The sequence below is a fragment of the Vanellus vanellus genome, assembly GCF_965231255.1.
Source record: "Vanellus vanellus genome assembly, chromosome: 3".
Taxonomy (NCBI): Eukaryota; Metazoa; Chordata; class Aves; order Charadriiformes; family Charadriidae; genus Vanellus; species Vanellus vanellus.
Window position 1 is genome coordinate 129,006,045 of NC_138907.1, and position 26,178 is coordinate 129,032,222.

The 26,178-nt window shown below is 53.1% G+C and overlaps 2 protein-coding genes across 5 annotated transcripts; both read right to left on the reverse strand.

The window, feature by feature from the left end:
* Positions 1-3,408: 3,408 nt before the first annotated feature.
* LOC309669882 (protein aveugle-like) lies at positions 3,409-4,909 on the reverse strand. Its single transcript, XM_082480679.1, has 4 exons — positions 4,856-4,909; positions 4,541-4,626; positions 3,992-4,250; positions 3,409-3,877 (listed from the first exon to the last, which is right to left on the reverse strand). Exons 1-4 carry the CDS (start codon positions 4,887-4,889, stop codon positions 3,873-3,875), a joined length of 384 nt encoding a protein of 127 aa, XP_082336805.1. The 5' UTR covers positions 4,890-4,909; the 3' UTR covers positions 3,409-3,872.
* A 3,160-nt stretch (positions 4,910-8,069) lies between these two features.
* HADHB (hydroxyacyl-CoA dehydrogenase trifunctional multienzyme complex subunit beta) lies at positions 8,070-26,029 on the reverse strand. 4 transcript variants are annotated; one of them, XM_082480167.1, is made up of 16 exons: positions 25,997-26,029; positions 23,470-23,552; positions 23,039-23,080; positions 21,575-21,671; positions 20,910-20,954; positions 19,541-19,640; positions 18,231-18,318; positions 17,119-17,306; positions 15,635-15,815; positions 14,261-14,382; positions 13,005-13,084; positions 12,866-12,913; positions 12,376-12,463; positions 10,985-11,059; positions 10,352-10,516; positions 8,070-8,205 (listed from the first exon to the last, which is right to left on the reverse strand). In XM_082480167.1, exons 2-16 carry the CDS (start codon positions 23,534-23,536, stop codon positions 8,170-8,172), a joined length of 1,422 nt encoding a protein of 473 aa, XP_082336293.1. In that variant the 5' UTR covers positions 23,537-23,552; positions 25,997-26,029; the 3' UTR covers positions 8,070-8,169. The 4 variants fall into 4 exon arrangements, with proteins under 4 accessions (XP_082336293.1, XP_082336290.1, XP_082336292.1 ...); XM_082480164.1 differs by having other exon boundaries at positions 21,575-21,674; XM_082480166.1 differs by lacking the exon at positions 25,997-26,029 and adding an exon at positions 25,919-25,922 and having other exon boundaries at positions 21,575-21,674; positions 23,470-23,554.
* Between the last annotated feature and the right edge of the window lie 149 nt (positions 26,030-26,178).

Sequence of the window (26,178 nt, forward strand, 5' to 3'; positions counted from 1 at the left end):
TGTTGACCACTACTCTCTGGATGTGACCGCCCAGCCAATTCCTCATCCACAGGATAGTCTGTCCATCAAATCCACCCCAAATCCTCCTTTCCCCATCCCTGCATCACCAGTGCCCTCTCCCCAGTGTTCCCCTTTGCATCCCCCAGTCCACCAGCCTGGCAGGGTTTACCCATCCTCATCCCAACGAGCCCACGTCCCCTCTGCTCCACGCGGATTGTCCCACTTTCACACCGCAGCCACTCGGGGCGGCCCCGGGGGGGCTCAGCTACCGCAGGGAGAGCTCTCGGCAGCAGAGAGGGGTCCCTCTGCCTCCGCGGAAGAGTGGCTCTGGCCGGCTGCCCCGGGGCCACCTGCCTCTCACTCCAGGCTTGGCCATGCGTGGGTCAGGCCCTGGCAGCAGCGGGTGCTTCGCTGCATCCCTCTGGGTGCCCCTGCAGGAGATGCTCCAGCCCCGCAGGCACTGGTCCCAGGGGCTGTAGGAGCGCTGGGAGCCCCCGGCCCTCTGGTTCCTGCAGGAGTTCCTGTCAAAGTGGTGCCTCTTGGCATCCTCCATGTGGCTGAGGGGTTTGGAAAATCAACTCTACCTGAGAAGACAAGAGGGAACGGCCTCAAGTTGCACCAGGGGAAGTTTAGGATGGGTATCCCAAGCCCAACTCCAGGCTGGGCGGGGAATGGCTGGAGAGCAGCCCTGAGGAGAAGGCCCTGGGGGTGCTGATTGATGAGAAGCTCAACATGAGCCAGAGTGTGCGATCGCAGCCCAGAAGGCCAACCGTACCCTGGGCTGCATCAGAAGTGTGGGCAGCAGGTCAAGGGAGGGGATTCTGCCCCTCTACTCCGCTCTCATGAGACCCCACCTGGAGTACTGCATCCAGCTTGGGAGGCCCCAACAGAAGAAGGACATGGACCTGCTGGAGCGTGTCCAGAGGAGGGCCACGAGGATGATCTGAGGGCTGGAGCACCTCTCCTATGAGGAGAGGCTGAGAGAGTTGGGGCAGTTCAGCCTGGAGAAGAGAAGGCTCCAGGGAGACCTTCTTGCGGCCTTCCAGTCCCTAAAGGGGCCTACAGGAGAGCTGGGGAAGGACTTTTTACTGGGGCATGTAGCGATAGGAGGAGGGGGAATGGCTTTAAACTGGAAGAGGGCAGGTTCAGATTGAACATTAGGAAGAAGCTCCGTTCAAATACACGGAAACTCTTCTTTCCGGTTCGGGTGGCAGAGCACGGGCACAGCTGCCCAGGGAGGGGGGGAGTGCCCTTCTCTGGAGAGTTTCCAGACCCGCCTGGATGCAGTGCTGAGGGATGTGCTCTGGGCAGTCCTGCTGTGGCAGGGGAGTGGGGCTGGGTGATCTCGAGAGGTCCCGTCCAACTCTGAAACTCCGTGATTCTGTGAAGTTTTTCCCTGTGAGGGTGGTGAGGCACTGGCGCAGGTGGCCCAGAGAGGCTGTTGAGGCCCCATCCCTGGAGGTGTTCAAGGCCAGGCTGGACGTGGCCGTGGGCAACCTGGGCTGGGGGGAGGTGTCCCTGCCCGTGGCAGGGGGTGGGAACTCGATGATCTTCAGGGTCCCTTCTAACCTAAACCATTCTATTATTCTATGATATTAGGAGAAATTCCTTCCCCGAAAGGGTTGTGAAGCACTGGCAGAGGCTGCCCAGGGCAGTGGTGGAGTCGCCGTCCCTGGAGGGGTTTAACAGAGGGGCAGCCGTGGTGCTGAGGGACGTGGGTTGGTGGTGGGCTGGGCAGTGCTGGGCTGATGGTTGGACTCGATGACCTTAGAGGTCCCTTCCATCCTAGATAATTCTCTGAAGAGAGAAATGAGTTTTTTTGCCTGAAAAGCACATGAGCAGTTTCGGTTCCATGGGCCGCCTGTGCCCTCTCCCAGAAGGGCTCTGATTTCTGAGAAAGGGAGCGGCAGCCGAGCTGAGCCCGAGCCAGAGGGGAAGAGAGAAATTTCCTCTGAATGTGCCGGAGCCTGTGCCGAGGTCACGGCTGCAGACCCACAGCCTCCCCCGTTGGCAATTAATGAGGATGGGGGGGTCTTCAACAGCCCGAGGGGGCTCTCGAAGGCTTCTTCCAAATGTTCATCGCCCTTTTCCCCAGCCCAGGGGAGGTCGGGCCGATTCCCTTTGGAATCGCAGGAGGGCAGCCCCATCGACACCCCGACGCGGGAGGCGGACGCAGGGCAGCTCGGGATGTGGCGAGGAGCGGGGAAGGGAGCGCATGGCAGGTCCCAACGAGGGGATGGAGATGCTCGGTGCCTCCTCCTGCCTCTCTAGTGGAAGGGTATAGGGCAGCCAGACCCATAGCCCGGGTATAGGGGAGGGAAGGGACGGGGACGGCTGCTCGTCGGCCATGCTCAAGTCAGCTCCCTGCGGTGGGGAGCCACGGGGCGGGGGGGAGGCGAGGTTTGGGGTGGGGGGCAGAGGGGAGGAAGGGAGAGGGTGCTCCGCGTCCCCCCGGGAATGGGGGCTCACGCGTGTCGGAGTGGCCCGAGGGTCCAGCAAAGAGCCCACAGCAGGAGGGCAGTGCACACACATGCAAACGTGTAAAGACACACAGAGACACATATGCGCATGTACACATGCATGCACACACACGTGTGCACACGGAGCTGGTGGAGCGGGGCCAGATGTTGGGAGATGCTGGGAGGGCTGGAGCCCCTCTGCTGGGAGGACAGGCTGGGAGAGGTGGGGGGGTCAGCCTGGAGAAGAGAGGGCTCCACGCAGACCTCCGAGCCCCTTCCAGTGCCTAAAGGGGCTCCAGGAGAGCTGGGGAGGGACTCTGGATCGGGGAGGGGAGCCGTGGGACCAGGGGGAACAGTTTGACACTGAGAGGGGAGATTGAGATGAGCTAAAGGGGCCGCACGTCTCCCTGTGCAAACCGTCTTCCCGCAGGGGACAGAGCGGCAGCACGGGCACACTGTTCGGGTGCTCAGCCTTTTTTCGGGGGCTGTGTCCCCGGGCCCCCCGCCATGGTCACCGCTGATCCGGGGCTGCCTCGGGGGGATCCCAAAGTCACCCCATGGGCATCAACCCCCCAACCACGGCCCTGCACCCAGGGTCACCCCAAACCTGCTCCCCCCAGACCCCCTTGCCCATGGACACCCCCTCCTGGACCCCCTCCCTCTTTGGAGGGGGGGACAGGATCCGGCTGGAGCCCCGGGACCCCTCGGAGCACACCAGACTCAGGGTGCCTGGGGGGGTAACACAGGGGGAAGGAGTGCTCACCCCCCCTTCCTGCCTGGGGAATCAGGTGCCGGGGACGGATCGTGCCCCCGCAGCTCACAGCCTGCCTAGTGCCGGCTGTACCGGGCCAGGGGGGAGAGAAATTTGGGAGTGGGGACCCCTCTGTCATTACCGGGAAGGTGTTTATTGAGGCTCTGCGCTCCTCCTGCCATCCCCGGCCACCGGGACGATGGATTTCCCCAGCGCAGCAATTTGGGAACTCATCTCCCCACACCGGTCCTGGCATCCCATGGAGGGACAGACGGACGCGCCGCTGTGCCCTGTCCCTGGAGGGTCCCTCCTGGGGCCGGGCTGCCCCGTGGCTGCAGCAGGATCCTGGGGGGGCTGTAGGTCTCCCCCCAGCTTGCCAGAGGCAGTGGGACCCCACTGGAGCCAGTGGGCCAGCCAAGTGGGGTGGCACGAGGGGCCGCCACCCTCAGTCTGTGCCACCCGGGGCCTGGTGGCCACTGCTCCCTGTGTCACCGGCCAGGTTTGGGCTTCTTCAGGGGGCACATGGTGACCTCAAGTGTCCCATGGCGACCTCAGGGGTTCCTCCAGCACCACTCCTGCCTCAGGTGCTCAGTTCCAGTGGCTGCTTTGTCCTTCCGTGGGGTCAGCACTCTGTCTGCGGGACATCTGCAGGGACATCATCTTCACTCTGGGGGAGAGAGGTGATGGAGACCGCCCAGGGACCACCAGCCCACGCACCCCGTGGCATTGCCACGGCGGGCGCCCGCCCTCATCCCATGGCCCCGGTGGGGGGGATGCTCACCCCCAACGATGCTCAGCAGCTCCTCCAGCTCCTGCTGCAGCCGCAGCCGCAGTAGCTCCCGCAGCAGCCCCCGGCGCCGGCTCCGCGGGGACACCCCCATACGCCGCAGGGTCCCCTCCGTCAGCCGCAGCAGTGCCCGGCCCGAGACGGCGTGCCGGTGTGCCAGCTCCGCCAGCTCCCCGGCCCCGCTGCGCGCCGCCAGCCAGGCGCCCACCTCCGCCACCGTCCACTGCCCCGCTGGGCGCTGCTCCCACGGCGCCTGCACCGGGAGGAGAGGGGTGAGCCGGGGTGTCCCCCCGTCCCCCAGCCCCACGGAAGCTGCAGGCTCCTCCATGCCACAGCCAGCCCGACTGCAACCCTCCGTCCCATCCCTGCGCTGACGCCGGTGGCTGCACCCGCATCCCCATCCTCCACCCGTGGAGGTCCCCAACCAGTGAAGGTCCCCCAACCCATGGGGGTCCCTAACCTGTGGGGGTCCCGCAGTTCCCGGGGCACAGCCCCAGTTATCTGTGGGGTGCCTGCAGCCCCCAAGCCTCCGCCCACGCTCACCTCAGACATTGGACATCCCTCCAGCGGTGCCTCAGCCCCATCCTCCTCCCGGGTGTCCATGAGGACCAGGGAACAGCTCAGGCTCTCTGCGAATGGGACTTCATCACCCAGGACCCCACGGTATCCCCCCCCCCGGGGCAGCCCCCCATGTCTTGCCACCCCCCCACCATGCCAAAGCACCACATCCCACGGTCCTGCCCACTGCCGCCACCTCCCCGGGGAGATGCGGGTTGGGGGTGGCTGTCCTCCCTGATGCCACCCGGTCTGTGCCCCAAGGTGTGTTCCCCCCCTGCCCAGCAGAAGGGGGGTGCTCACCGCGGCCCAGCTGCCCGTGCCACCACGTGGGCATGCGGAGCCCGGCACACCCAGGAGCTGAGATCAGCCCCGGCTCGCCCATGTCTGCCGCCTCCGTGAGCCTGGGGGGTGACACCAGCACGGCACGGTCCCCAGCCCAACCGGGACCCCTTCCCCAGCCTGACCCCCCCCGCCCAGCACCCTCCGCCCCCCACCTCTGCCCCGCGTCGCTGCCAACCATAGAATCATTTCAGTTGGAAAAGACCTTGAAGATCATCGAGTCCAACCATAAACCTTTGCCCTAGCCCTGCCTCTGCGGGCACAGCCCCGCGCGCGCCCCGACAGCCCGGCTGCCCCCGGCAAACAGCACCGCCAGCCTGCCAGGGACCCCCCCCCCACGTCGGGGAGCCAAAAGGGCAGAAGAGAGCAGAGCCGGGCTCTATCCATACTGAGAAGCAGTGAAGGAGCTCTGCAAAGGCTCCTCCATCTCCCCTCCCAGTTCGCTGCAGCCAGCCCACCCCGTTTGCCCCCAACACCTTCCCCGCACAGACCGGCACAGGACAACCGGAGCAGCTTCGCCTACGACGATGGTGGTGAGGGTCTCGGTGGGCAGCAGGGAGGCGGGAGCGGCACCCGCAGAGCAGGCAGGAGGAGCAGGATGAGCCTCAAGGATGAGTCACATCCCAAAGAGCTGCAGCCCTGCCCTGCCGAGCGTGTAGGGACCCAACCACCGCCTGCAACAGCCCACAGCCCCGCTCCGTCCCCGAGAGCCTGGAGGGGGCCTCAGCCCTCAGCACAGGAGAGACATGGGGCTGGTGGAGCGGGGCCAGAGGGGGCCCCGGAGATGCTGGGAGGGCTGGAGCCCCTCTGCTGGGAGGACAGGCTGGGAGAGGTGGGGGGGTCAGCCTGGAGAAGAGAAGGCTCCGCAGAGACCTCTGAGCCCCTTCCAGTGCCTAAAGGGGCTCCAGGAGAGCTGGGGAGGGACTCTGGATTGGGGAGGGGAGCCATGGCACGAGGGGGAACGGTTTGACACTGACAGAGGGGAGATTGAGATGAGATATTGGGAAGAAATTCTTGGCTGTGGGGGTGGTGAGCCCCTGGGGCAGGGTGCCCCGAGAAGCTGTGGCTGCCCCATCCCTGGAGGTGTTCAAGGCCGGGTTGGACGGGGCTGGGAGCAACCTGGGCTGGGGGGAGGTGGCCCTGCCCAGGGCAGGGGGGTGGGACTGGGTGGTCTTTAAGGTCCCTTCCACCCAAACCATTCTGTGATTTGATGATTCTATGCAATAACTGTGAAAGCGATGTGCCAGGGAACAGACAGCCCAGAATGGTCCAACGGGGTCACAGCGCTGCAAGGGCAACACGCCTGCACCTGAGCTGTGGAAATATTTCACACCGTACCAGCTCACCTCCCGGCACAGAGTACAAACAGCATCTTAGAATCACAGAATGGTTTGGGTTGGAAGGGTCCTTAAAGCTCATCTAGTTCCAACCCCCTGCCATGGGCAGGGTCACTTCCCCCCAGCCCAGCTTGCTCAAAGCCCCGTCCAACCCGGCCTGGGTGTCTTCCCAGCCCTAATCACACCATCACCGAGCAGCGCACAAACATCAGCTCCCTCTGGTCCCTGCAGCAAGCCACAGCCACAGCATTTCCCCTGGCACAGCCACAACAGTCCCCGGGCTCGCAGCGGGGTGCTCTTGTCCCCACTGTCCATCCATCGCTGCAGCCCGGTCTGCCCACACAGGCAGGATGAGCGGGCTTAGCCTCATCGCCAAAGCAAGCAGCTACGCATTTTTGTTGCGTGGTGCTACGTCATCTTTAAAGACTGTTTTACTCAACTCCTCCTGCAAAGCAGGGTCACACAAAGTCACAGCACTGACCCGGCCGTGGGAAGGGGCTCTCGCACACGTGGGAACAATGGGAAGCGCAGTGGCGCCACTTAAAGCTTTGCTGAGCTCTCCAGGACTTCCACCCGCTGCGAAGCGGGAGAGCGAGCACATTCCCACATTGTGTTTGAGCAGGAAACATAAGGGGTATTCGCACATGAAAATCCCAACAGGCGCCTTCTCCCCTGGGCCCGGCGGTCCCCGCTCGCAGCTGCCTCCCTGCGCCACGTTGCCGCCCGCGCAGCGCAGCTGCATTGCACAAGATTTCCAACCAAGAACCACCAACCACCACCCTGTCACACCCATCCCTTATCTCGGGGTCGCCTCCCTGAATTGCGGGGCCGTACAGCAGCTGGTGGGTTGCGGAAGCCGTTGCTTTCATACAAAGGACTCGAAAGTTTTTACAGGTTGTTTTGGAAGCAACTCCGTTCCACCAGCCAGCCTCAGCGTAACACAACCACAAGGAGACGAGTGGAGAAAATAACCGAGAACATTAACCAAAAGGGGAAATCCAACTGTCCGTCTTCCCAAAATCTTGGAAGGACCCCAAGGCTGCTCACCTGAAGCTTATCAGTGACTTGGCTCTGCATAAGCATTACGCTGCCCCTGTATTTCTGAATTTTCAAAATGCCAGGCATTGAAAGCGTGTAATCAAGGTGCCTTAGAGAAGCAGGAGTTACCAGAAGAGTCTCAAAAGCATGTCTTTTGATGAGTCCCTGGGGCTCTGGAGCCCAAGGTGTGTTCTGGGCAGATTTCAGAGCAGCAGTCTCCCATTTCAGAAAGCAGACACCTGGTGCCACCTCGGAGCACGCAGCCCCCGTGACAAACACCCCAGAAACCATCTCCAACATACTTCACGCAAAGGGAGGGAAAGAAAAAAGCCAGACTGGTTTTCTTTTTCCTGATTTATTGTGGCTACCAGCAGCGACACTCGTTTGTCAGAAGCAATTTGCTAATTCCAATGCTGTTTGGACGTGGTGCAGCAAACTCCCTCCGTACACAGCAGGTCACCCAACTCAGTTTGAACCCGGTTCTGAAAACAGTTTTTACTCCCTACACAGACACATTAACTCACACCTCAGCCCAGCGGCCTCCAGTACTTTACGTTCTCCTTATTCCCAAACTTCATTCTCTGAACACAGTTTTGGAATCGTTCTTCTTCTCCGGGGGCAGACATCTTGCTTATTGAAGAGTTACAGTGGAAATCAGAGAGGTTACGAGGACCCTGGGGAGACTAAGAGCCACATTAACTTTTATTCTCCTGGCAGTGGAATAGTTCTTAGAGCATGTTCATTAGTTGAAAATTACCAGCCGAGTAGCTAAAATGTATTTACAAAGGCCACGAAAAATCCTTTCCGAGAAGGAATTGTATGTATGTTTTTATTGGTGCATTGAAATGGCATTGCCAGGCACAGGACATATGGATACCCACTCAGCAGTCCCTTGTCCTGTCACTGGGGGTAAAGCTCCACTATCATCGCGTGCCCCTGGAAGGAGAGAGAAAGAGACAGAGGATGGTCACAGAAAAGGCTAATTATCACAAATATGCACTCAACAGGAGACGCCCATCTCCCAACCATCTTAAAATAAAGGCGAAGCTGCTCCGTTAGTCTCACCTCTGTCCCTGGGAAGGTATTGGAGCGACTCATTCTGGATGTCATCTCCAATCACGTTGAGGAACAGGAAGTTATTGGAAGTGGTCAACATGGATTTACCAAGGGTAAATCGTGCTTGACCAATCTGATAGCTTTCTATGATGTTATAACTGGTTGGCTGGATGAGGGGAAAGTCGTGGATGTCATCTACCTTGACTTTAGCAAGGCTTTTGACACTGTCTCCCATGACATCCTTATTAGGAAGCTGAGGAAGTATGGGCTAGATGAGGTGACAGTGAGGTGGATTGAGAGTTGGCTGCGGGACAGGACTCAGAGGGTTGTGATCAGCGGCACAGAGTCTAGTTGGAGGCCTGTAACCAGTGGTGTCCCCCAGGGGTCAATACTCGGTCCTATTTTGTTTAATATATTCATTAATGACCTGGATGAGGGGACAGAGTGTATCCTCAGCAAGTTCGCTGATGATACCAAACTGGGTGGGGTGGCTGACACCCCAGAGGGCTGTGCTGCCATCCAGCGTGACCTGGACAGGCTGGAGAGCTGGGCAGAGAAGAACCTAATGAGGTTCAACAAAACCAAGTGCAAGGTCCTGCACCTGGGGAGGAAGAATGCTAGGCACCAGTACAGGTTAGGGGCTTACCTGCTGGGAGATAGCTTGGAGGAGAAGGATCTGGGGGTTGTGGTAGACAGTAAATTATCCATGGCCCAGCAATGTGCCCTTGTCGCCAAAAAGGCCAATGGAATCCTGGGCTGCATAGGGAAGAGTGTGGCCAGTAGGTCGAGGGAGGTCATTCTCCCCCTCTACTCGGCACTGGTGAGGCCACAACTGGAATACTGTGTCCAGTTTTGGGCTCCCCAGTTCAAGAGGGACAGGGAACTGCTGGAGCGAGTCCAGCGAAGGGCAACTAAGATGATTAAGGGCTTGGAGCACCTCCCTTATGAGGAAAGGCTGAGAGAGCTGGGACTCTTTAGCCTGGAGAAGAGAAGGCTGAGGGGAGACCTGATTATGGCATACAAGTATCTAAAGGGTGGGTTGAAGAAGGATGGAGCCAGGCTCTTTTCATTGGTTCCAAGTGACAGGACGAGGGGCAATGGGCACAAGTTAGAACACAGGAAGTTCCGTTCAAATACACGGAAACAGTTCTTTACGGTTCGGGTGACAGAGCACTGGAACAGGCTGCCCAGGGAGGTTGTGGAGTCCCCTTCCCTGGAGATTTTCAAGACCCGCCTGGATGCAGTCCTGAGAAATGTGCTCTAGGCAATCCTGCTTTAGCAGGAGAGTTGGACTAGATGATCTCTAGAGGTCCCTTCCAACTCTGATAATTCTGTGATTCTGTGATTCTGTGATAAAAGGGGAGATGAAAGCCCAGAGCCGATTCACTCAGAGGACTCTGCAGAGAGTGGTTTGATGGCTTCGGGACAGCACAGACGTGCTTCAGGCTGGCCAAGGCACCACAGCCCGCCCTGACCAGCACACCAGGCTCTCCTGAGGGCCAAACTGGGAATTCAGGGTGGAGGCAACATCAGGACCAGCACCCCCAGTTCCAGAAGGTGAGCCCTGCTATGTCCCCACAGAACTCCCACCTGCAGCCTCACGGGTTGTAGGAAGAGCCTCACCCCATTTTTTCTTGTAAAGAACTTTCTTCCTAAGAGTGGAAGAATGACACTCGCAAGCCACAGTTTGGGAAGGCTTTGAGAGCCACCAAACAAAACCCTCGGAACACAGCAGAAACCTCTCCTGCTCTTTCGTATCGCGTGGGCAGCGCCAGGCAGCAGTCGCCGTTGCCCAGGGACAACTGAGAAGGGCGGGAGAGTGTCTGAAGCGGACGGAGCTTGTGGAACTGAGCTGCAGTAAGGGGGCAGCCAGCCAAGCCGTAGGGTGTTACGAACACCCCGTGCCATGGGCCACCAGAGGTGCCCCCACACCTGGTGTAACTGGACAGGATTTCATAGCACCAACAGGAAAAGGCAATTACTGCCCCTCTTCAGAGGGGACAGTGCCACCACACAGCATCGTTACCTGCCCTCCTGCAGCACAGGCGGCAACCAGCCCGTATTGGCCTCCCTCCTTCTTCAACCTATGGGCAGCAGTAATTACTAGACGGCAGCCAGTGGCACCGAAAGGATGTCCCAGCGAGAGGGAGCCGCCCCAGGTATTGAACTTCTCCAGCGGAGGGGCCCCGACCTGCAAGAACACACCGCGGGACACACACCATCACCACCTGCCTGGAAGGAGACTGCCCTCACCACAACACCAAACTGACACGGCCAGCCCGGACCGCCATAAAGTGGCCCTGGGCACTGAGGGCAGCACAAAACCCCACCAAAGGCTTTACTGCGTCCCCTGCAGTCAGACAGGCACACCCCTGCTGTCAGGAAACATGCAGGGCTGAGCCCCTCCCACTGTTTTTAATTCCAACAATTACTATTATGGCTGTAGATCTCCACCTCCTACTGACAAGGGGAATGTCGTCCTTCCCGAAGAAACTGCTAAACATTGGTATTTGCTAACCCGGAGCTGAAGAAGCACTGCTTCTCCGCACAGGACATCACAAAAGCCCCGCTTTGCAGCATGAGCGTGCCCTGCTGCAACGAGGAATTCAATCAATCCTGAAGTTAAACTAACGACAAAACCATCCTGGCTGTGTCTTACCTTTGACTTTCTGCCCATGTAGTTTTGTGCAAACCAGTCCGAATCCATAGCTTTGAGGTTAGCCAGTATCTGCCCCTGAAAAGGAATCACAGCATCCCAGACTGGTGAGGGCTGGAAGGGCCCTCTGGAGCTCCCCCATCCCACCCCCCGCCAGAGCAGGGGCACCTCCAGCAGTGGCACAGGACACCTCCAGGCGGGTTTGGAATGGCTCCAGAGGGGGAGACTCCCCCCCTCTCTGGGCAGCTGTGCCACTGCTCTGCCGCCCCCACAGGAGAGAAGTCCCTCCTCAGGTTGAGATGGAACTGCCCATGGTCACGTTTGTGCCCGTTCCCTCTTGTCCTGTCACTGGGCACCACTGAACAAAGCCTGTTCCCATCCCCCGGCACCCACCCTTTGGGGATTGATAAGCATTGATAAGATCCCCCTCAGCCTTCTCTTCTCCAGACTGAACAGCCCCGAGTCCCTCAGCCCTTCCTCATCAGAAAGACGCTCCAGTCCCCTCATCATCTCCGTAGCCCTTTGCTGGACCCTCTCCGGCAGTTCCCTGTCCTTCTTGACCCGGGGAGCCCCGAACTGGACACAGTGCTCCAGATGTGGCATCACCGGGGCAGAGCAGAGCAGAGGGGGAGGATGACCTCCCTCGCCCTGCTGGCCACACTCTGCTTGATGCCCCCCAGGATGCCATTGGCCTTCTTGGCCACCAGGGCACATTGCTGGCTCATGGGCATCCTGTTGTCCCCCAGGACTCCCAGGTCCCTTTCCACAGAGCTGCTCTCCAGCAGGTCAGCCCCCAGTCTGTACTGGTGCAGGGGGTAATTCCTCCGTGGGAAGGAAGGAGACTAAGGCAAAGTTAACATGGACACAGCAGACTTCAAGGAAAGCCTATGGACAGTGCTAGTAAAGAGATCTCTTGAGACCAGCTGTAGCCACAAAACGAGTACAGCCAACCAAAAAAAGCATTTTACAGGATCAGCCCCGTTAATCAGCGTTAGCTCAACCTGCGCTAGAAAAAGATGCCATCCAATTAACAGGCCACCTCACTGCGGTAACACACATCCCCATCTTAATTAGCAGATGATGTGCAGAAGTGGTTTCTTTCATACAAGGGTCTCGGGTAAGAAAGATTATTATTTTTTTATGTATTATTTTAGAAGAATTTGTATTCCTTTGTTGACTTCAAGCAACATAAGCCACTCTTCACATGGATTGTGTCACTGTAAAAGTGTTATATATTTAAAATATATACAGTACTTACCTATAGACATAAATGTAGAATTACACCAGTCTATGTTTAGTGAAGGTCTTAACAAGTGCTTTCACCAAAACAGAACCAGACGCCTACAGAATGGCATTTTAGAGTTAGAGGCATCCTTAGTGTTCAGAATACTTACAGCAAAAGCTTCGTGGAATTCAAACACGTCGATATCGTCCATGGTTAGCCCAGCCTTCTCTAGCACTTTGGGAGTAGCGTACGTTGGACTGAGGAAGAGTTAAGAAACACAAGTCTTGCATCAATGTCTTTCCTCAGATCATCTCCCCCTTTTTCCACAGCCACCCACGTCCATTCCTTCTCTCTGGGCTTAAATGGTACAGTGCCCTGCCCATCCCACTCCAACTGAAACACAACCCCAGGTAACTGCTGCCAGTACCAACAGGCTGAGATGCCCCCCAGCAAATCAGGGTGAGTATTCCTGCCATGGCTGCTCTCCCGTGTTAGCCACCTCCCCCTCCTGAGTCACACTGGCTCTCGCACCTTTGCGAGAAGGTCTGGAGAGATGCAATATCTCATGAGATACTTCCAAAAAAAAACATGTAATGGCAAGTCAAGGCAGCTGTGCTAGTACGGACTGCCAGGGGATGCTCTTGATCGTCACCACCTACCCCAGTAGCAGTTGGTCCTTTGGATCCTGGGACACGTACACAAAGTCCCTGCAGAGGAGAAATGCTATTAGTATCAGGAAGAGGAGCAGAAGGAAGCAAGAGCAGACTTCAGAGGCCACGCAGAGCAGTCCCTTTTTACCTTAGGTAGGCCTTCGGTTTGTATCCCATTGCCAGCGCCTTCTCCTCAGACATGAGCAGAATTGCCGAAGCACCATCTGTCTGAAACAGGCAGACAAACCCAGTGAGGTCACTGCCTGAAGAGCAAGCACACCCTGCGCACAAAAGGAGCCTGACAGCTTGATTGAGCTGATGGATGGATGATCTCCACGGATGTTAGTACACACACTGCTGAAGCCCTTCCTTACGGTCCAGCCCCACAACTCCTCCGGTTTCAAAGAGGACAGAGGTGCCCAACTGCCCTGTCAGTCCTGAGGACAAGCTGGTTGCCCCAAACACTCGCCTGCCCACTCAGCTCCATCCCAAATCTGATTATAATTCTGGGATGACAAGCCACAGGTATACCACATTGCAAAAATGAACATCACGGCCCCGGCACGTGATCACTCATTTCTTGGATAATAGCCCAGCTGGCCTACAGATCTGCTGCAGACAGCATACCAACAGTGTCTCAACTGTCCCCAACACCAAGGCTGTGGCATCACCAGCCTCTGTAATCCCCAGGAATGCTAAGGAGTAAATATCATAGCTGCTGAAAAAGCCCCAACAATAGTTATTTGCTTCCTTTGAAGTGCTTGTCACAAACAGCCTTTTAAACACACGAGAATGTGTCAGGGCTGTGTGCAGGAACAGGACAGTCACCTCAAGCCCTCTGCTGGTGGCAATCACTTTCCACCGAGTCTCAAGAACTGGGGCTCGGATACACCTCACCTAATTTACACAACTACCTTAGACTTCAGCATCTCAAAAATCTTCCTTTAAAAGCGCTAAAGAGAGAAAGAGGAGCATATGCATCATACACATGCTAGAGAAATCTCTCCTTCCCCTCTGTGGATTACAGGGCAAGCTGTAAATTGACAAGTTTAGACTAAAACTACTAACTGCTAGACTTATACTGTGAGCAATCACATCCTGGGACAAAATTTCTACACATGCCCTTGAACGATCAGCCCTCACGAGGCAGCTACAGAAAAGCAAACAGGTAAGACAGACCAAAATCTCAGAGGCTTAGCTCTAATTTTAAAATGAAACAATCCAGTACCCAGGTTCGCCAGGTTACAATGCGGTTCAAAGTTACCCTTGAAAAAGCAGGTGATATTACAAAGGAGATAACTCATTCCTACAGACTACACCAGCTTGATCTACGTGCCCATGGGAGGCAGAGGGTAAACCGGACAGTTTTCCCCTCTGGCTCACAGCAATGGGAAAAGGCATTACCAGGAAGGAGGAGTTGGCAGCTGTGACAGTTCCAAACGGCTTGACAAAAGCTGGCTTCAGCTTGCCCATCTGTTCCATTGAGGAAGGACGGATCCCGTTATCTTTGGTAACTGTATCCTTGCCTGTTGATGAAAAAAGCATATTTAAACTATGAAAGTCAGCAACACTGGTTCTCTTGGTTGCCCAAAGAAGCTGTGGCTGCCCCATCCCTGGAGGTGTTCAAGGCCAGGTTGGATGGGGCTGGGAGCAACCTGGGCTGGTGGGGGGTGTCCCTGCCCAGAGCAGGGGGGTGGAATGAGGTGATCTTTAAGGTCGCTTCCAACCTAAACCATTCTACGATCATACATGAATTTGCACATCAGAAGTCCGGGGGAAAAAAAAGAAATAGAAAACTGTGCTTTTTATGACAAGTGGGAGGAGGAAAAAAAGGAAAATCCGCTCATAGTATCAGGATATTTAACAAGGCTAAAAAATAGCACTTAAAGAAAATCAAAGCTATATTACTTTCTCTCTGAAGACTGCAAAAATGAAGTGCTGCAATCTGTTTACCATAAGAAGAAACTACTACATGGAAAACGCAAACCCTAAATTGGAGAACTGGGCCTAAATCAGTACACACTTACGAGCCAAGTTTTGAGGAAGTAAGAGCACTGCGAAGAACAAAATATATGTATCTTCAACTATACTGCCTCCTTAAATAAGCCGGACAACAAAAAGTACCAATTTTAGTATAAAGACTATACGTAACTGTGGATCTATAAAAGCAAGGTCTCTCTAGGAAACTAATTCCAAAATAAAGTGCCCAAAATTAATAGCTGCACCAAAGCACGCCCACTGGCTGACGGAGGATGCGGGTGGAAATCAGGCCACAGAAAGGACAGCTTGAAGTCTCTCCCCGAACTGTTTCGTACGTGAGCAGTGACTGCGAGGCCCGGTGAACCAGAGCGTACCAAGCGGAACACATTTCAGCTCTTCCTATCCAGCACCTGATCCATCAGACCAGGATTTAATCAGGCTTTCTATCTGTTGTTCATAGCTTGGGGTATAAAGATGGGTTCTTTTGCCTGACTGAAAGAGGTGGGGCATTTTTGGTCCAACCGTTCCGATTTTCCTTGCTGCATCACCACATTAGCATGGACATGAGGTGGGTACAACAAAATTTAGATATGTAAGGATATGTTTATAAATGTTTAAAAACATGTTCCTAAGTCAGTAGTTTTCCAAGGAGAAACAGGTGGCAGTTCAAATAGTTAAAATCTGTATCAGAGACACAGAACATTATGAATCTGACCCAAATACTTCAATTCCTTTTCTAAATAAAATATTTCTTTATTGAACTACCGTATGCTAGCAATGAAACACATGCACTTTTACCTGGCACTTTGAAGGGTACCACATCGAGTAGCAAGCCTCCATCCTGGGCTTTCTTGGCTAGCGTGTGCGACCGCAGGGCATACTCATCTTGCTCCAAACGGGAAACAGCAAAGGCAGCAGCCAAACGATCGGCAGAGTGCCCCATAGTCTCGCTGGTGGAGAACTCTGCCACAGCTGGGAGCTACAAAACAGAATAATAAAGGCAGCACACGAAATCACCTGTCCCTGGGCAGATACGCAAAGTTCAGAAGGTGGTTAAGCCCTGCACAGTCAGCCAGTGAGGCCCTTCCGTTTATCAAGCGGAGCAGTTAATATTAGAGCTATGCAATTAACACGTGGTCATCGTACCAGAAGTGACTTCATCAAACATATTAGAGGGACCATCACTTTCAAAGATTTTTTTAGAAAAAAACGGATAAAAGGACTGCTGCTTACTCCAGGGGTTGAAGAACCGTATTGCGTTTGCACACGCAGACAAAGAGCAGCTGCCTTGTGCCTTTAACAAGGAATCCCCTGCGAAGGGTGACCGGCCTTTTTGGGCCAGGGTGAAAGGACATATCCTGCCACCTTAGAACTCCTTGTCAAATACCTCCGCAAGCAAAACCAGAGACAGCAAATGATTTCAGCTTAGCTTTTCTTCTTCCAGCAGCACAGGAAATCCCTGCATGCCTTTAAGTTTGCAATTTTCCTCTCGTTTGGACTGTGGGTCTCATGTTCGCTGTGCCTCACTGCACGCACGCTAAAGGCAGCCAGCAGTGGCACAGACGCGGAGTTTTCTTGTGCAGAGCTCGGTGGCGGCGAGGAGGGAAGTGCTTTTCCTTCCGGTCTCCACCATGTCATAATTCACCTCTCTCATGACCTCCAAAACAGAAAAGAGTGGCTCCCTCTGCAGCAGAGTCCGAACATGAACCAGCAGACTGCTGACCCTCATCGCGGCCCAAACACGGGAGCTGAACATGTTCAAGCAGGATGTGGCCAGGAGCAGTAATCATAAGGCATATTTAAGATGCATTAATCAAACAACAAGTATATTAACATACTGAGGATGCTCCTCTCTGATATTAAGCACGTTACTTCAATTATTTAAGAAACAAAAATTCTTCTGAGCCTTTAGGACCCTTCCACAAGTTTTCTATTGATGGAAAAAAGCTTCTTTGTAGCCTCCAGCAGTTTGTCTAGGAGTTGCAGAAGGAGAGGGAGGCTTTGAAATAAGTTAGGCTTATTGAAGAAGAATATAACATGTAAGAAAATGAAACAGAAAGTCAGGACTGCTGTGAGATGCATTAATCAACTGCAGTTTTAACCGAAAGCACAGGACAGAGATCCAAGAAGAGCGAGGCACAGGCAGCCAGCTCCCCCTTTTTAAGTCTCCTCCACTGAGGCAAAATAAATAAATAAATAAATAAATCACCTAAGCCAACTTGTTTGACCACTCCTTATGCAACAGTTTGGCTTAAATATCTAAATGCCTGAAAAAAAATTACCTCAGGAGCAAAGTAGTCAGGGCGAATTTTGGAAATCAGGGAGAGCTTTTGGCCCAAGGTCTTGGCTCGGTTAAGAGTGAGCATAGTCTTCCTCATCTTCCGACTGTGACGAATGGGAACGTCTGACATCAACTCCACACCTCCCGCTACGACGACATCGCACTGCCCAGCCGCAATCATACCCACGCCTGCAGAACGAGACAGTTTCCCGTGAGAGCTGTGGGGAGAAGCGACACTTACCCCATCAATGCCTTGGACACTACTACATTTTATTTCCTCCCCCAGCCTCCGGCTTTGGCCGAGTTATACAACATGTGCTTAACACAGACTGAGCAGGTGGAACAGACATTTTCTGAATCATGCTAGTTTTGTAACTTTGCTTCCACTTCTCTTTGTCACACATAGCAGTTGGGAAAGAATATCCTCAGTGACTCCAGACAGCAATGGGGTCTCAGGTTTGGGTTTTTTTTTTTTTTAGGCTGTTTAGGCTAAGTCAAAGACAAAAGTAGCCTGAAAGGCAGCAACTTCCTTATTGTGATGTAGCCTTTACCTCCCAAGCTAACGTGGACGTTGAGCAGAGACTATCACTGAATGCAAAGGGCATCCAGCTGCTGGCAGGTCTACAGCAGACACTCGATTCATATTGTATTTTGTTGCTTCAAAAACTTTCCTCCCAGTCCAGAATTCCTTTGTCATTCCAGATTTTTTCTTTCTGGAGAGGGACTCTGTATCGGGGAGTGGAGCAACAGGATGAGGGATAATGGTTTTAAAATGAAAGAGGGGAGAGTTAGATGAGCTATTACAAAGAAGTTCTTTCCTGTGGGGGCGGTGAGCCCCTGGCGCAGGGTGCCCCGAGAAGCTGTGGCTGCCCCATCCCTGGAGGTGTTCAAGGCCGGGTTGGACGGGGCTGGGAGCAACCTGGGCTGGGGGGAGGTGGCCCTGCCCAGGGCAGGGGGGTGGCACTGGATGGCCTTTAAGGTCCCTTCCAACCCAAACCATTCTATGATTCTTCAGATGTTTACTTATATTCACTAAGCAGTGCGAGTTAGATGAGGGATGTAGAGTTGCTAAACTCCTTCTCAAACCCACAGCTGTTCTTCCGGCCAACATACCTGTGGTCATAGCCTGGTTTGAAGAAATGCAAGCCATGGTGACTGTATGGGCTGGAGTTTTGTCAGAGAAACCCGCTCCCAACGCAGCCTATGAGCAACAAAGAATGACTGTTAAAACCTATGCCTTTTGCTCCACAGGGTCAGAGCCACCATCTGCCCAGCAACACACTTTTGCAGACTAAGCTGAAAACAAGTACATCAGGTTTCCAGTCAGGCAATTACTGCAGCAGCTCATCCCCTCCCCAGACTCTGGAAACAGGAGGAGATGGCAGCTGCCCAGCTGCCAGTGCTCTCAATCGCATTATGCATAGCATCGCTGGCCCCCCATTAATAAAGGGACAAACTAATCACACACCTCACAATTTCAAAAGAGCTTCCAGCTACTCAACATCATCTTTGCTTCACCTTAAGTGCAACGGCAGCACGTGAAAGGAATTATTTAGACCCCTCCGTGCAAGGAACCGTGATTTGCTTTACACAGAACAGAACATTTCCTGCAGCTCAGAAAGCAGCATCTCGTTTGAGCCAGCTGAGAGCACGGCCTCCCATCACGGGAGAACTGCTCACAGCAAGACCTTCCCTAGTTGAGACGTGGCCAACTAGTTTAAAGTTCAACAGTTGTTCCCAAGTTAAAATTACACCACAGCCTCATCTGACTGGCAGGTGACCAAAGCAAGTATTTGCATACACAAGGCTAAAACTGCCGATGGAACTGAAGAGCCTCATAACCTCCTAAGTCTTTCCAGCCCAGGTTACGTCACGGTTTTGCCTGGTTGCAGAGGATAACAGCAGAGGCTCCAGATTACAGAAAAATCACATGCCGCCCCTGTAACGTTACTTCAGTGGACCAGCTTCTTTCTGTGTATAATATATAAATTGTGTTTTCTGACTGCCAGAAAGAAGGACAGCTAAGCTGCTCCATTTAAAGTCATCCACAAGCTGCATCTGATCAGCCAGCTAAAATAAATACTACAGCATTCTATCAAAGTATGCTCTGGACCTCTCAAGTATTTTGGACAAGCCAGCATTTGAGTCCAACTGGCAGTTAGAGTGATCAGCAAGCGTTAACAAAAGCTTCCCTTTCAGGGAAGAATCAAGCAGAGGCTTCACAGCATTAAAATACACTTGATCTATGGCAGATTTCAACAGGAGGCAGAGTCCCATACAGTTATCTGACAGACATTACTGCACAACTAGTTCATACTCCCAAATCACATTTAAATGAAACTTTTTTTCCCCCCCAAGTATTTGTCATCTTCATACCATTGGCAGAAATCAGACTCACAGGGGAAATGCTGCACGTAACTCACCTCTCTGGCAACGTTACTCGTTTTCACCTCCTGGATAACTGTGCCATAAACAATGTAATCAACAACATCCCTTGGGACACTGGTCCGGTTCAGCAAACCCCTAAGGAGAAGACCAGAACAGAATTTGCACCATATAAGCAATGACCTTGCCACAGTCCTTAAACACCCTCTCTCCACCAGCTTGGCTGGAGAACATGGCAACAACGGAGACACATCTTCTGCCCCGAGTTCAGAAGAAGTCTTAAGTGCATACGTACCTAACAAAAAGCATAACTGACTACGGTCTGCAAATAATCGTGGTAATAATATCACTATACATGGTTACATAATTTCATGAACGCAACTACTCTACACCACCACCACCCTCAAACAGTTGTTAGTATCCTCCCCAGTTTGGAGTATTCTGACATCAAAATTAATGGCAGAGGGCCTTAAGAGAAAACAAAGCAAATCACCTTTGGTGTAGGAACATGTAAAACTTCAATAAAGACACACAGAAAATTAGCAGTGCTTTTTCAGAGTTCATTAGAAAAATATATTGCATAACTTGGCAGAACATCTTGACAAACATGCCAGCAGAGCAAATCCCATAGCAGGTGGCAATTTAAGGCCACCGGGATTCAAATGTAGTTTCATGCACTGCAAAGCACCAAATAAAAATGAAACTAAAGGCACCTCAATCAGTAAATTCTCTTCCACAGCACACTAAAAGCCCCTCAATGTCCAGGACACGGCCCTCACGCACGACTAACACACTGCAAGTCAACTAAATCGGCCTGCCTTGGCTAAAAGTGGCATTCAGATTTGACATGACTGCACCCAACCTCGCCATCTCTCCTTGGGCCTTGAAATCTCCTTTCCAACTCCCAGTAAAGCCTTCTCTCTTTTCAACTACACTTTGCTCTGCTTCTCAACAAAACAAACCTACGGCTTTTGTCAAATCGCTGCAGAATGGAAGGGACAGGCAAGGTGGCAGAATCAACTTGTTATTCTTGTTGTCACTTAGTTTTCCCCGCATCGCCCAGACTGTTTTTCCCATGAACGGTAAGCACACCTCAACAGCAGCTATGATCTCTGCATTTAGAAAACTACGTGCAGTCAAGATTCAAATTAACTACAATTTGTCAAGCAGGACAACAATGCAATCTCTGTGTAACGGTACACTTTAACGCAAGCCTATTGTAAACCCTACTGCTTAAGCCACCTACTAAGGTGGGGGCAGACCATGAAAAACGAAGCACCTGGATCGTATCGTTCAGAGACAAAGCTAGAGCCTTGGCTTCCAAATCTGCTGAAGCCACCACACCAACACTGGGACCCCAGCAGTTCAATGAGTTCTCTGGGCCCTTCTAGTATTCAGTTTACTTACTGCAGTGCTGCTCTTGCTAAGTCATGTGGCATAAGATCCGCATACCTGGAAGTTAAAGAAGAGAGGCAGAAACTTAGGGGTGTCAGAAACCCATACAGATGTCTGCTTCGCACAGTAAGCGCACATCAGCAGCAAAGAACTGGTGACATACCAGAAACGCTCAATTTTTTTTTAACAGTTTAACACAACACATTGCATTTATAATCAAATATTTCACACCCCAGGTTGTGAAGACTATCTGTGTATAGGTCAGCACTAACAGAATAATCCATCCTAACTAAGAGTTAGGTCTGGTCCTGTCCTAATTCAGCTGTGAATTTGGTGGCATAACAGTCTAGCAAGAAGAGTCTACAGCAGATTCCCTGCACCTGTCCTGCTAGTTTTGTGAAAATTGTTGCTTTATCTGCTATAGATTCACCAGCAGCTTCCACTAGACGTGCAGCATAAATCCTAATTCTTCTCAGAATTCATATCCATGAGCAATCTTCTTCAAACCACGTTTTTTCATTAGGTAACCTGGAATAACTGTAGCAGCCTAACTCATTGCCACTTCAGTACTTTTAGGCATAAGAAAAAGGACATTAATATGAACAAGTAAGCCAACATTTTTCACAGAAAGATTCTATGATTTACCAAGGCAGCATGTATTCTTATTTTATACTTACGAGGTGCCAGACTGCAAAAATGGAATACGGACACCCTCTACCACAACGATATTCTTCACACCACTTTTGGCCAAGGTCTTCTTACTCTTAGGCTGGACTGCTAAGAGAGAAGGGATGTTAACAAGAACACCACCAAGCTTAAAGACCTCGTAAAATGTACTAGAAAACTAGGGAAATTGTTCTCTTTTGGTGCATAAGTCAAAAGCAGAGCAGATAGGACACCTGAGCTGTAATCTTGTCTCTGTCTGGCTAATTATGTGATCTGTGAAGAGTGATTTAACAACTCAGTATGTCCTACATCAGCAGAGTCATCTACAGCTACACTGAGGCAATGGTACAGTTGAGAACAAAGGCACATAACTCCCAGTCTCTGTTACCACTGAGAAGAATGCTGCAGGAAGATACACCTCTAAAACCACCTATATACGAGCTCTTACTGAACAGTGAAGGTGAGATAATTCAAGGTAAATCACAACTCAGTTCAAGAAGTCAACGAGCTTTCACTCCCATAGGAAAGCAGTAACAAGAAGAGAGCATATAGTTGCTGTGGGTAACTTGCTACTTTGCTGTAAGGTGCCTGAGCATCTCCAGTTCAAGACAAAGCACGTCATGATACAGTATCATTCAACAGGCCACTGTCAGAGCTCTTCTGGAGTGATGATTAACAAATAATTCAATGAGAATTTCCTAATGCAGTCAGGCCTGCCTATCTTAATGAGCACATATGACAGCATGGGGCAGCTCCTTTTACAAGCTAGAAAAGGACAAAGACTCGTAAAATCAGATTAAGCCCAGCTAAATACTGTACTCAAGCAAGCTGCAGGATGAAACTGCAGCACTGTTCTCGGGTTAATACAAGGCTTTCTGCCCAAAGCCAAGGAGTCGAGGGGGAGCTGCTGCCTCGGCCAGTTTCCAAAACCCAGGCAGCTCAAAGCATTAGTCACCTGAGCAACCCTCCACAATGAATCCCAGAACACCGGATCACCTCAACTGCTCACTAAGGACCACAGCTAATAACCCACATAACTGTGCACGCTCAGTGGCTCCACCAAGACCTGAGCCTCTTACTGGTCTCACTGGACTTCAGAGCTAATTCCACAAGCTTCTCCTTGTCAGGGACAATCCCCTCCCCTCTAGGCAAGCGATCTGGTTAGGCCCAGAGAGCTTGTAAACTTCAGCCTCTCTGTTTAGATTCTAGAAATAGCAATCTATCAGGTGACAACGGGGTGTGAGCTCTGGACTGGGCATAGCTGCTGGGAGTGAGGGATACTCAGAGGTTGAGAGGACTCTGCTCCAAACAGTGGTTTGCCTGTAGTTTTATTTGTTTGCAACTTTCTTCAACTAAGGCTGTTTGCACTGTATTTCCGAGATTTATGTTGACCAAAACTCTGGAAAAGGGAGGCAGCTTCAAAAATAGTCTTCTCTAGCACAGTCCCACTGAGATTCCTGGTGTTTTCACTTTACCTGCGGCTTGTAACTGGGAAGAGCAGCTGAGCGATCGAGCAACTGAAAAACAAGAAACGAAGAAGTAGAATCTATCAAACGTGAAACGTTAAAAACATTTCTAGTTTATGTAAGAACTGTTAAAAAAATAAGATAATGTCATATTAAGACAACTGCACCTGAACATCTGTGAGGTATTTCTTAGTTTACTCTGCTCATAAAAATGACACCATTCGTACTACCCATTAACATCAGTTTTCTCCCACATCTGATGTGGGAAGGGACAAATATGGCAACAATGGAATTAGTTATTTTAAAAACAACATTGTCACCTTTTTTAAGATGGCAATGGAACAGAGATTCAGATACAAGCATCCCTTCCAAACCCAACACTTCAAACAGAACCTTACGACCTACCATTTCAAGCTTTTAATAAATGTGAAGATACTTACAGACCCTGGCAGCCCATGCTGAGGAAGCAGGGAGGTTTCTGATGGCATGGCTCAGCATGGAAGTCATTTTGATATCTAGAGAGCTGGAGAAAGACTGATATTAGTCCGATCTGGCCTATTCGGAACTATTTCAAGGTAAGCGATCTGCCTGCTTCACACAGAGCCAAAAAAGTGAAGAAACAGAAGACACGCGAAGGGCAGCAGTACAGAGAATTACTTCCTATTACACTTTTTGAACACGAGGAGTCTGGCTTATGACTGTGGCCTGCAAACGTTCCTGTAAATAAATACTCATCTCCCCAGTGACCCAGCACCGTACCAACAGCAGCAGCGCAGCTTTCAATTCTCCTCCCAATAACTGTTCCAGCACTTCCCCACTGGAAAATTGTCCCAGTGCCCAGCCAATCTCGCTGCCAGTGTGACTCTCCTGACGCACTCTCCTTGGCACAATTTCATGCCACTACCCCTCGTTTTAACTGTTGATGCTAACATCAGTAACTTCCGTTGTGTATCCCCATGGGAAGCAGAACAAGTTGGTATCTACTACCCCAAAAACTTTCTCTGTAGCATTCCCAACGCTCATTCCAAAACAGGGTTTCCCTACAAACAAATCCTCATCTGCAGTTTTTATTGCCCAGGGCAAAAAATGATTATCTCAGCTGCAGTTCTTTGGCTGCTTCACAGCAACGTTCACCTCAGTCACCCTTTTAGCATTCAAGCTAACAGCTGTCTCCCAAATACGCACATTTTCCCTAGAGGATTAGAGAAACTCCTGCAGTCCCAAGCCCAGCCCACTCGGGTATTGCAGCTCTCTACTGCCTCTCAAAACTCACCGTAAGCTGCCAGCCACCCCCTTCCACGTTTACATCTCACACCCTACAGCTCCACACCTGCAACACACCACGCAGCATTCCTCATTCACTAGCCAGCTCTGGCTACGCTGGCATCCCACAAACCAAACCTAGGTTCCTGGCATCAGTAAAAGTCCAGAAAACAGAACTCCTCCTCCCCAGCATCCTTCTCCGTGTCATCCCTCTGCAAAAGTGCTCTTCCTCCATCTCTGCCAAGCTCCCTCCCCACACCTGATTGAAGCTTTTCCCCACATCTTCCCTGCCCAACAGACAAAATAAAATCACAGAGTTTATGTGGGAAGGGACCACTAAAGACCACCTAGTCCAACCCCCCTGCCATGAGCAGGGACATCTTCCACTAGAATCAGGTTGCTCCAAGCCCCGTCCAACCTGGCCTGGAATGTTTCCAGGGATGGGGCAGCCACCACCTCTCCAGGAAACCTGGGTCAGGGGCTTACCAACCTCACGGGAAAGAATTTCTTCCTAATATCTAGTCTGAATCTCCCCTCTTTCAGTTTAAAGCCATCACCCCTCATCCTATCGCAATAGACCCTGCTAAATAGTCTGTTACCAGCTTTCTTGTAAGTCCCCTTCAGAGACTGGAAGGGGCTCTGAGGTCTCCGCGGAGCCTTCTCTTCCCCAGGCTGAACCCCCCCCCCCCCAACTCTCCCAGCCTGTCCTCCCAGCAGAGGGGCTCCAGCCCTCCCAGCATCTCCGGGGCCCCCTCTGGCCCCGCTCCACCAGCCCCATGTCTCTCCTGTGCTGAGGCCCCCGAGCCGGAGGCAGCACTGCGGGGGGGTCTCCCCAGAGCAGAGCAGAGCGCAGCAGAGGAGCACAACCCCCCCTCGCCCCGCTGGCCACGCTGCTGGGGATGCAGCCCGGGATGCCGGAGGCTCGCTGGGCTGCCAGTGCACGGTGCCGGCTCCTGGCCAGCTTTGCCCCCCAGCACCCCTGAGCCCCTCTCGGCAGGTGCCCCATCCCTCCATCCCCCAGATACCCAAACCAGACCCATGCCCTGCATACTACCCAGCTGCTCTTCTCACAACGTACCCACTGACCTCGCCCTCCACAACATGCACTATCCCCCACATTTTCCGAGGTCAGCTGCCCCCCCGGCACCCGAACGAGACAGCCCCACACACACACAAATCAATACGGCTAAAGCTCCTTCCAGAGCCTGCAGCATCTGCCCCACTTCCACAACCGCCCCCACTCCCCGACCTCTCTCCTCACACAACATCCCTGACCTTTGTACAAACCGTAACACCTTTCAAATACACCCTCGCACACCACACATCCACCCCGGGTACTCACAGGGCACACAAGCTACACTCCTCCCACTACACACCCACTTCTCTCCCCCACCTCCCCCTAAAACCCCACAGCTCTCTCCTCACTCCACGCACAGCCCAGAGCCGCTACGCACCCACTCTGCCGCACACACGCCACGCACGGGCTGCCCCCCTCAGGTACACACTCAGAGGGCCTCACAGACCCCACCAGTCCCCTCCAAAAATTAAGCGACGCCGCCCCCTCCCACCTGCCCCTCACGTACACCACAACTCACCGCCCCCCGCTATCCGGGACCGACCCCCCCGCCGCCTGCGCCTGTCGCCTGTCCCCGCTCCCCCTCAGCAGCCCCCACCACCCCTCAGGCTCCTCCACCGCCCCCTCACCTCCGCCTGCGCCCTGCACTGCCCCACACTGCCGCCGCCACCGCCCGCCGCGCCGCCACTCAGGAAGGACCCCGAGCCCGTTCCTCCCACAGGGCTGCCCCACCGCCCGCCTGAGGGCCGCCGCCCGCCCCGCAGCCCCTGCCCGCGTTTTCGCCCTCCCCCGCCCGTCGTTAGAACTCGGC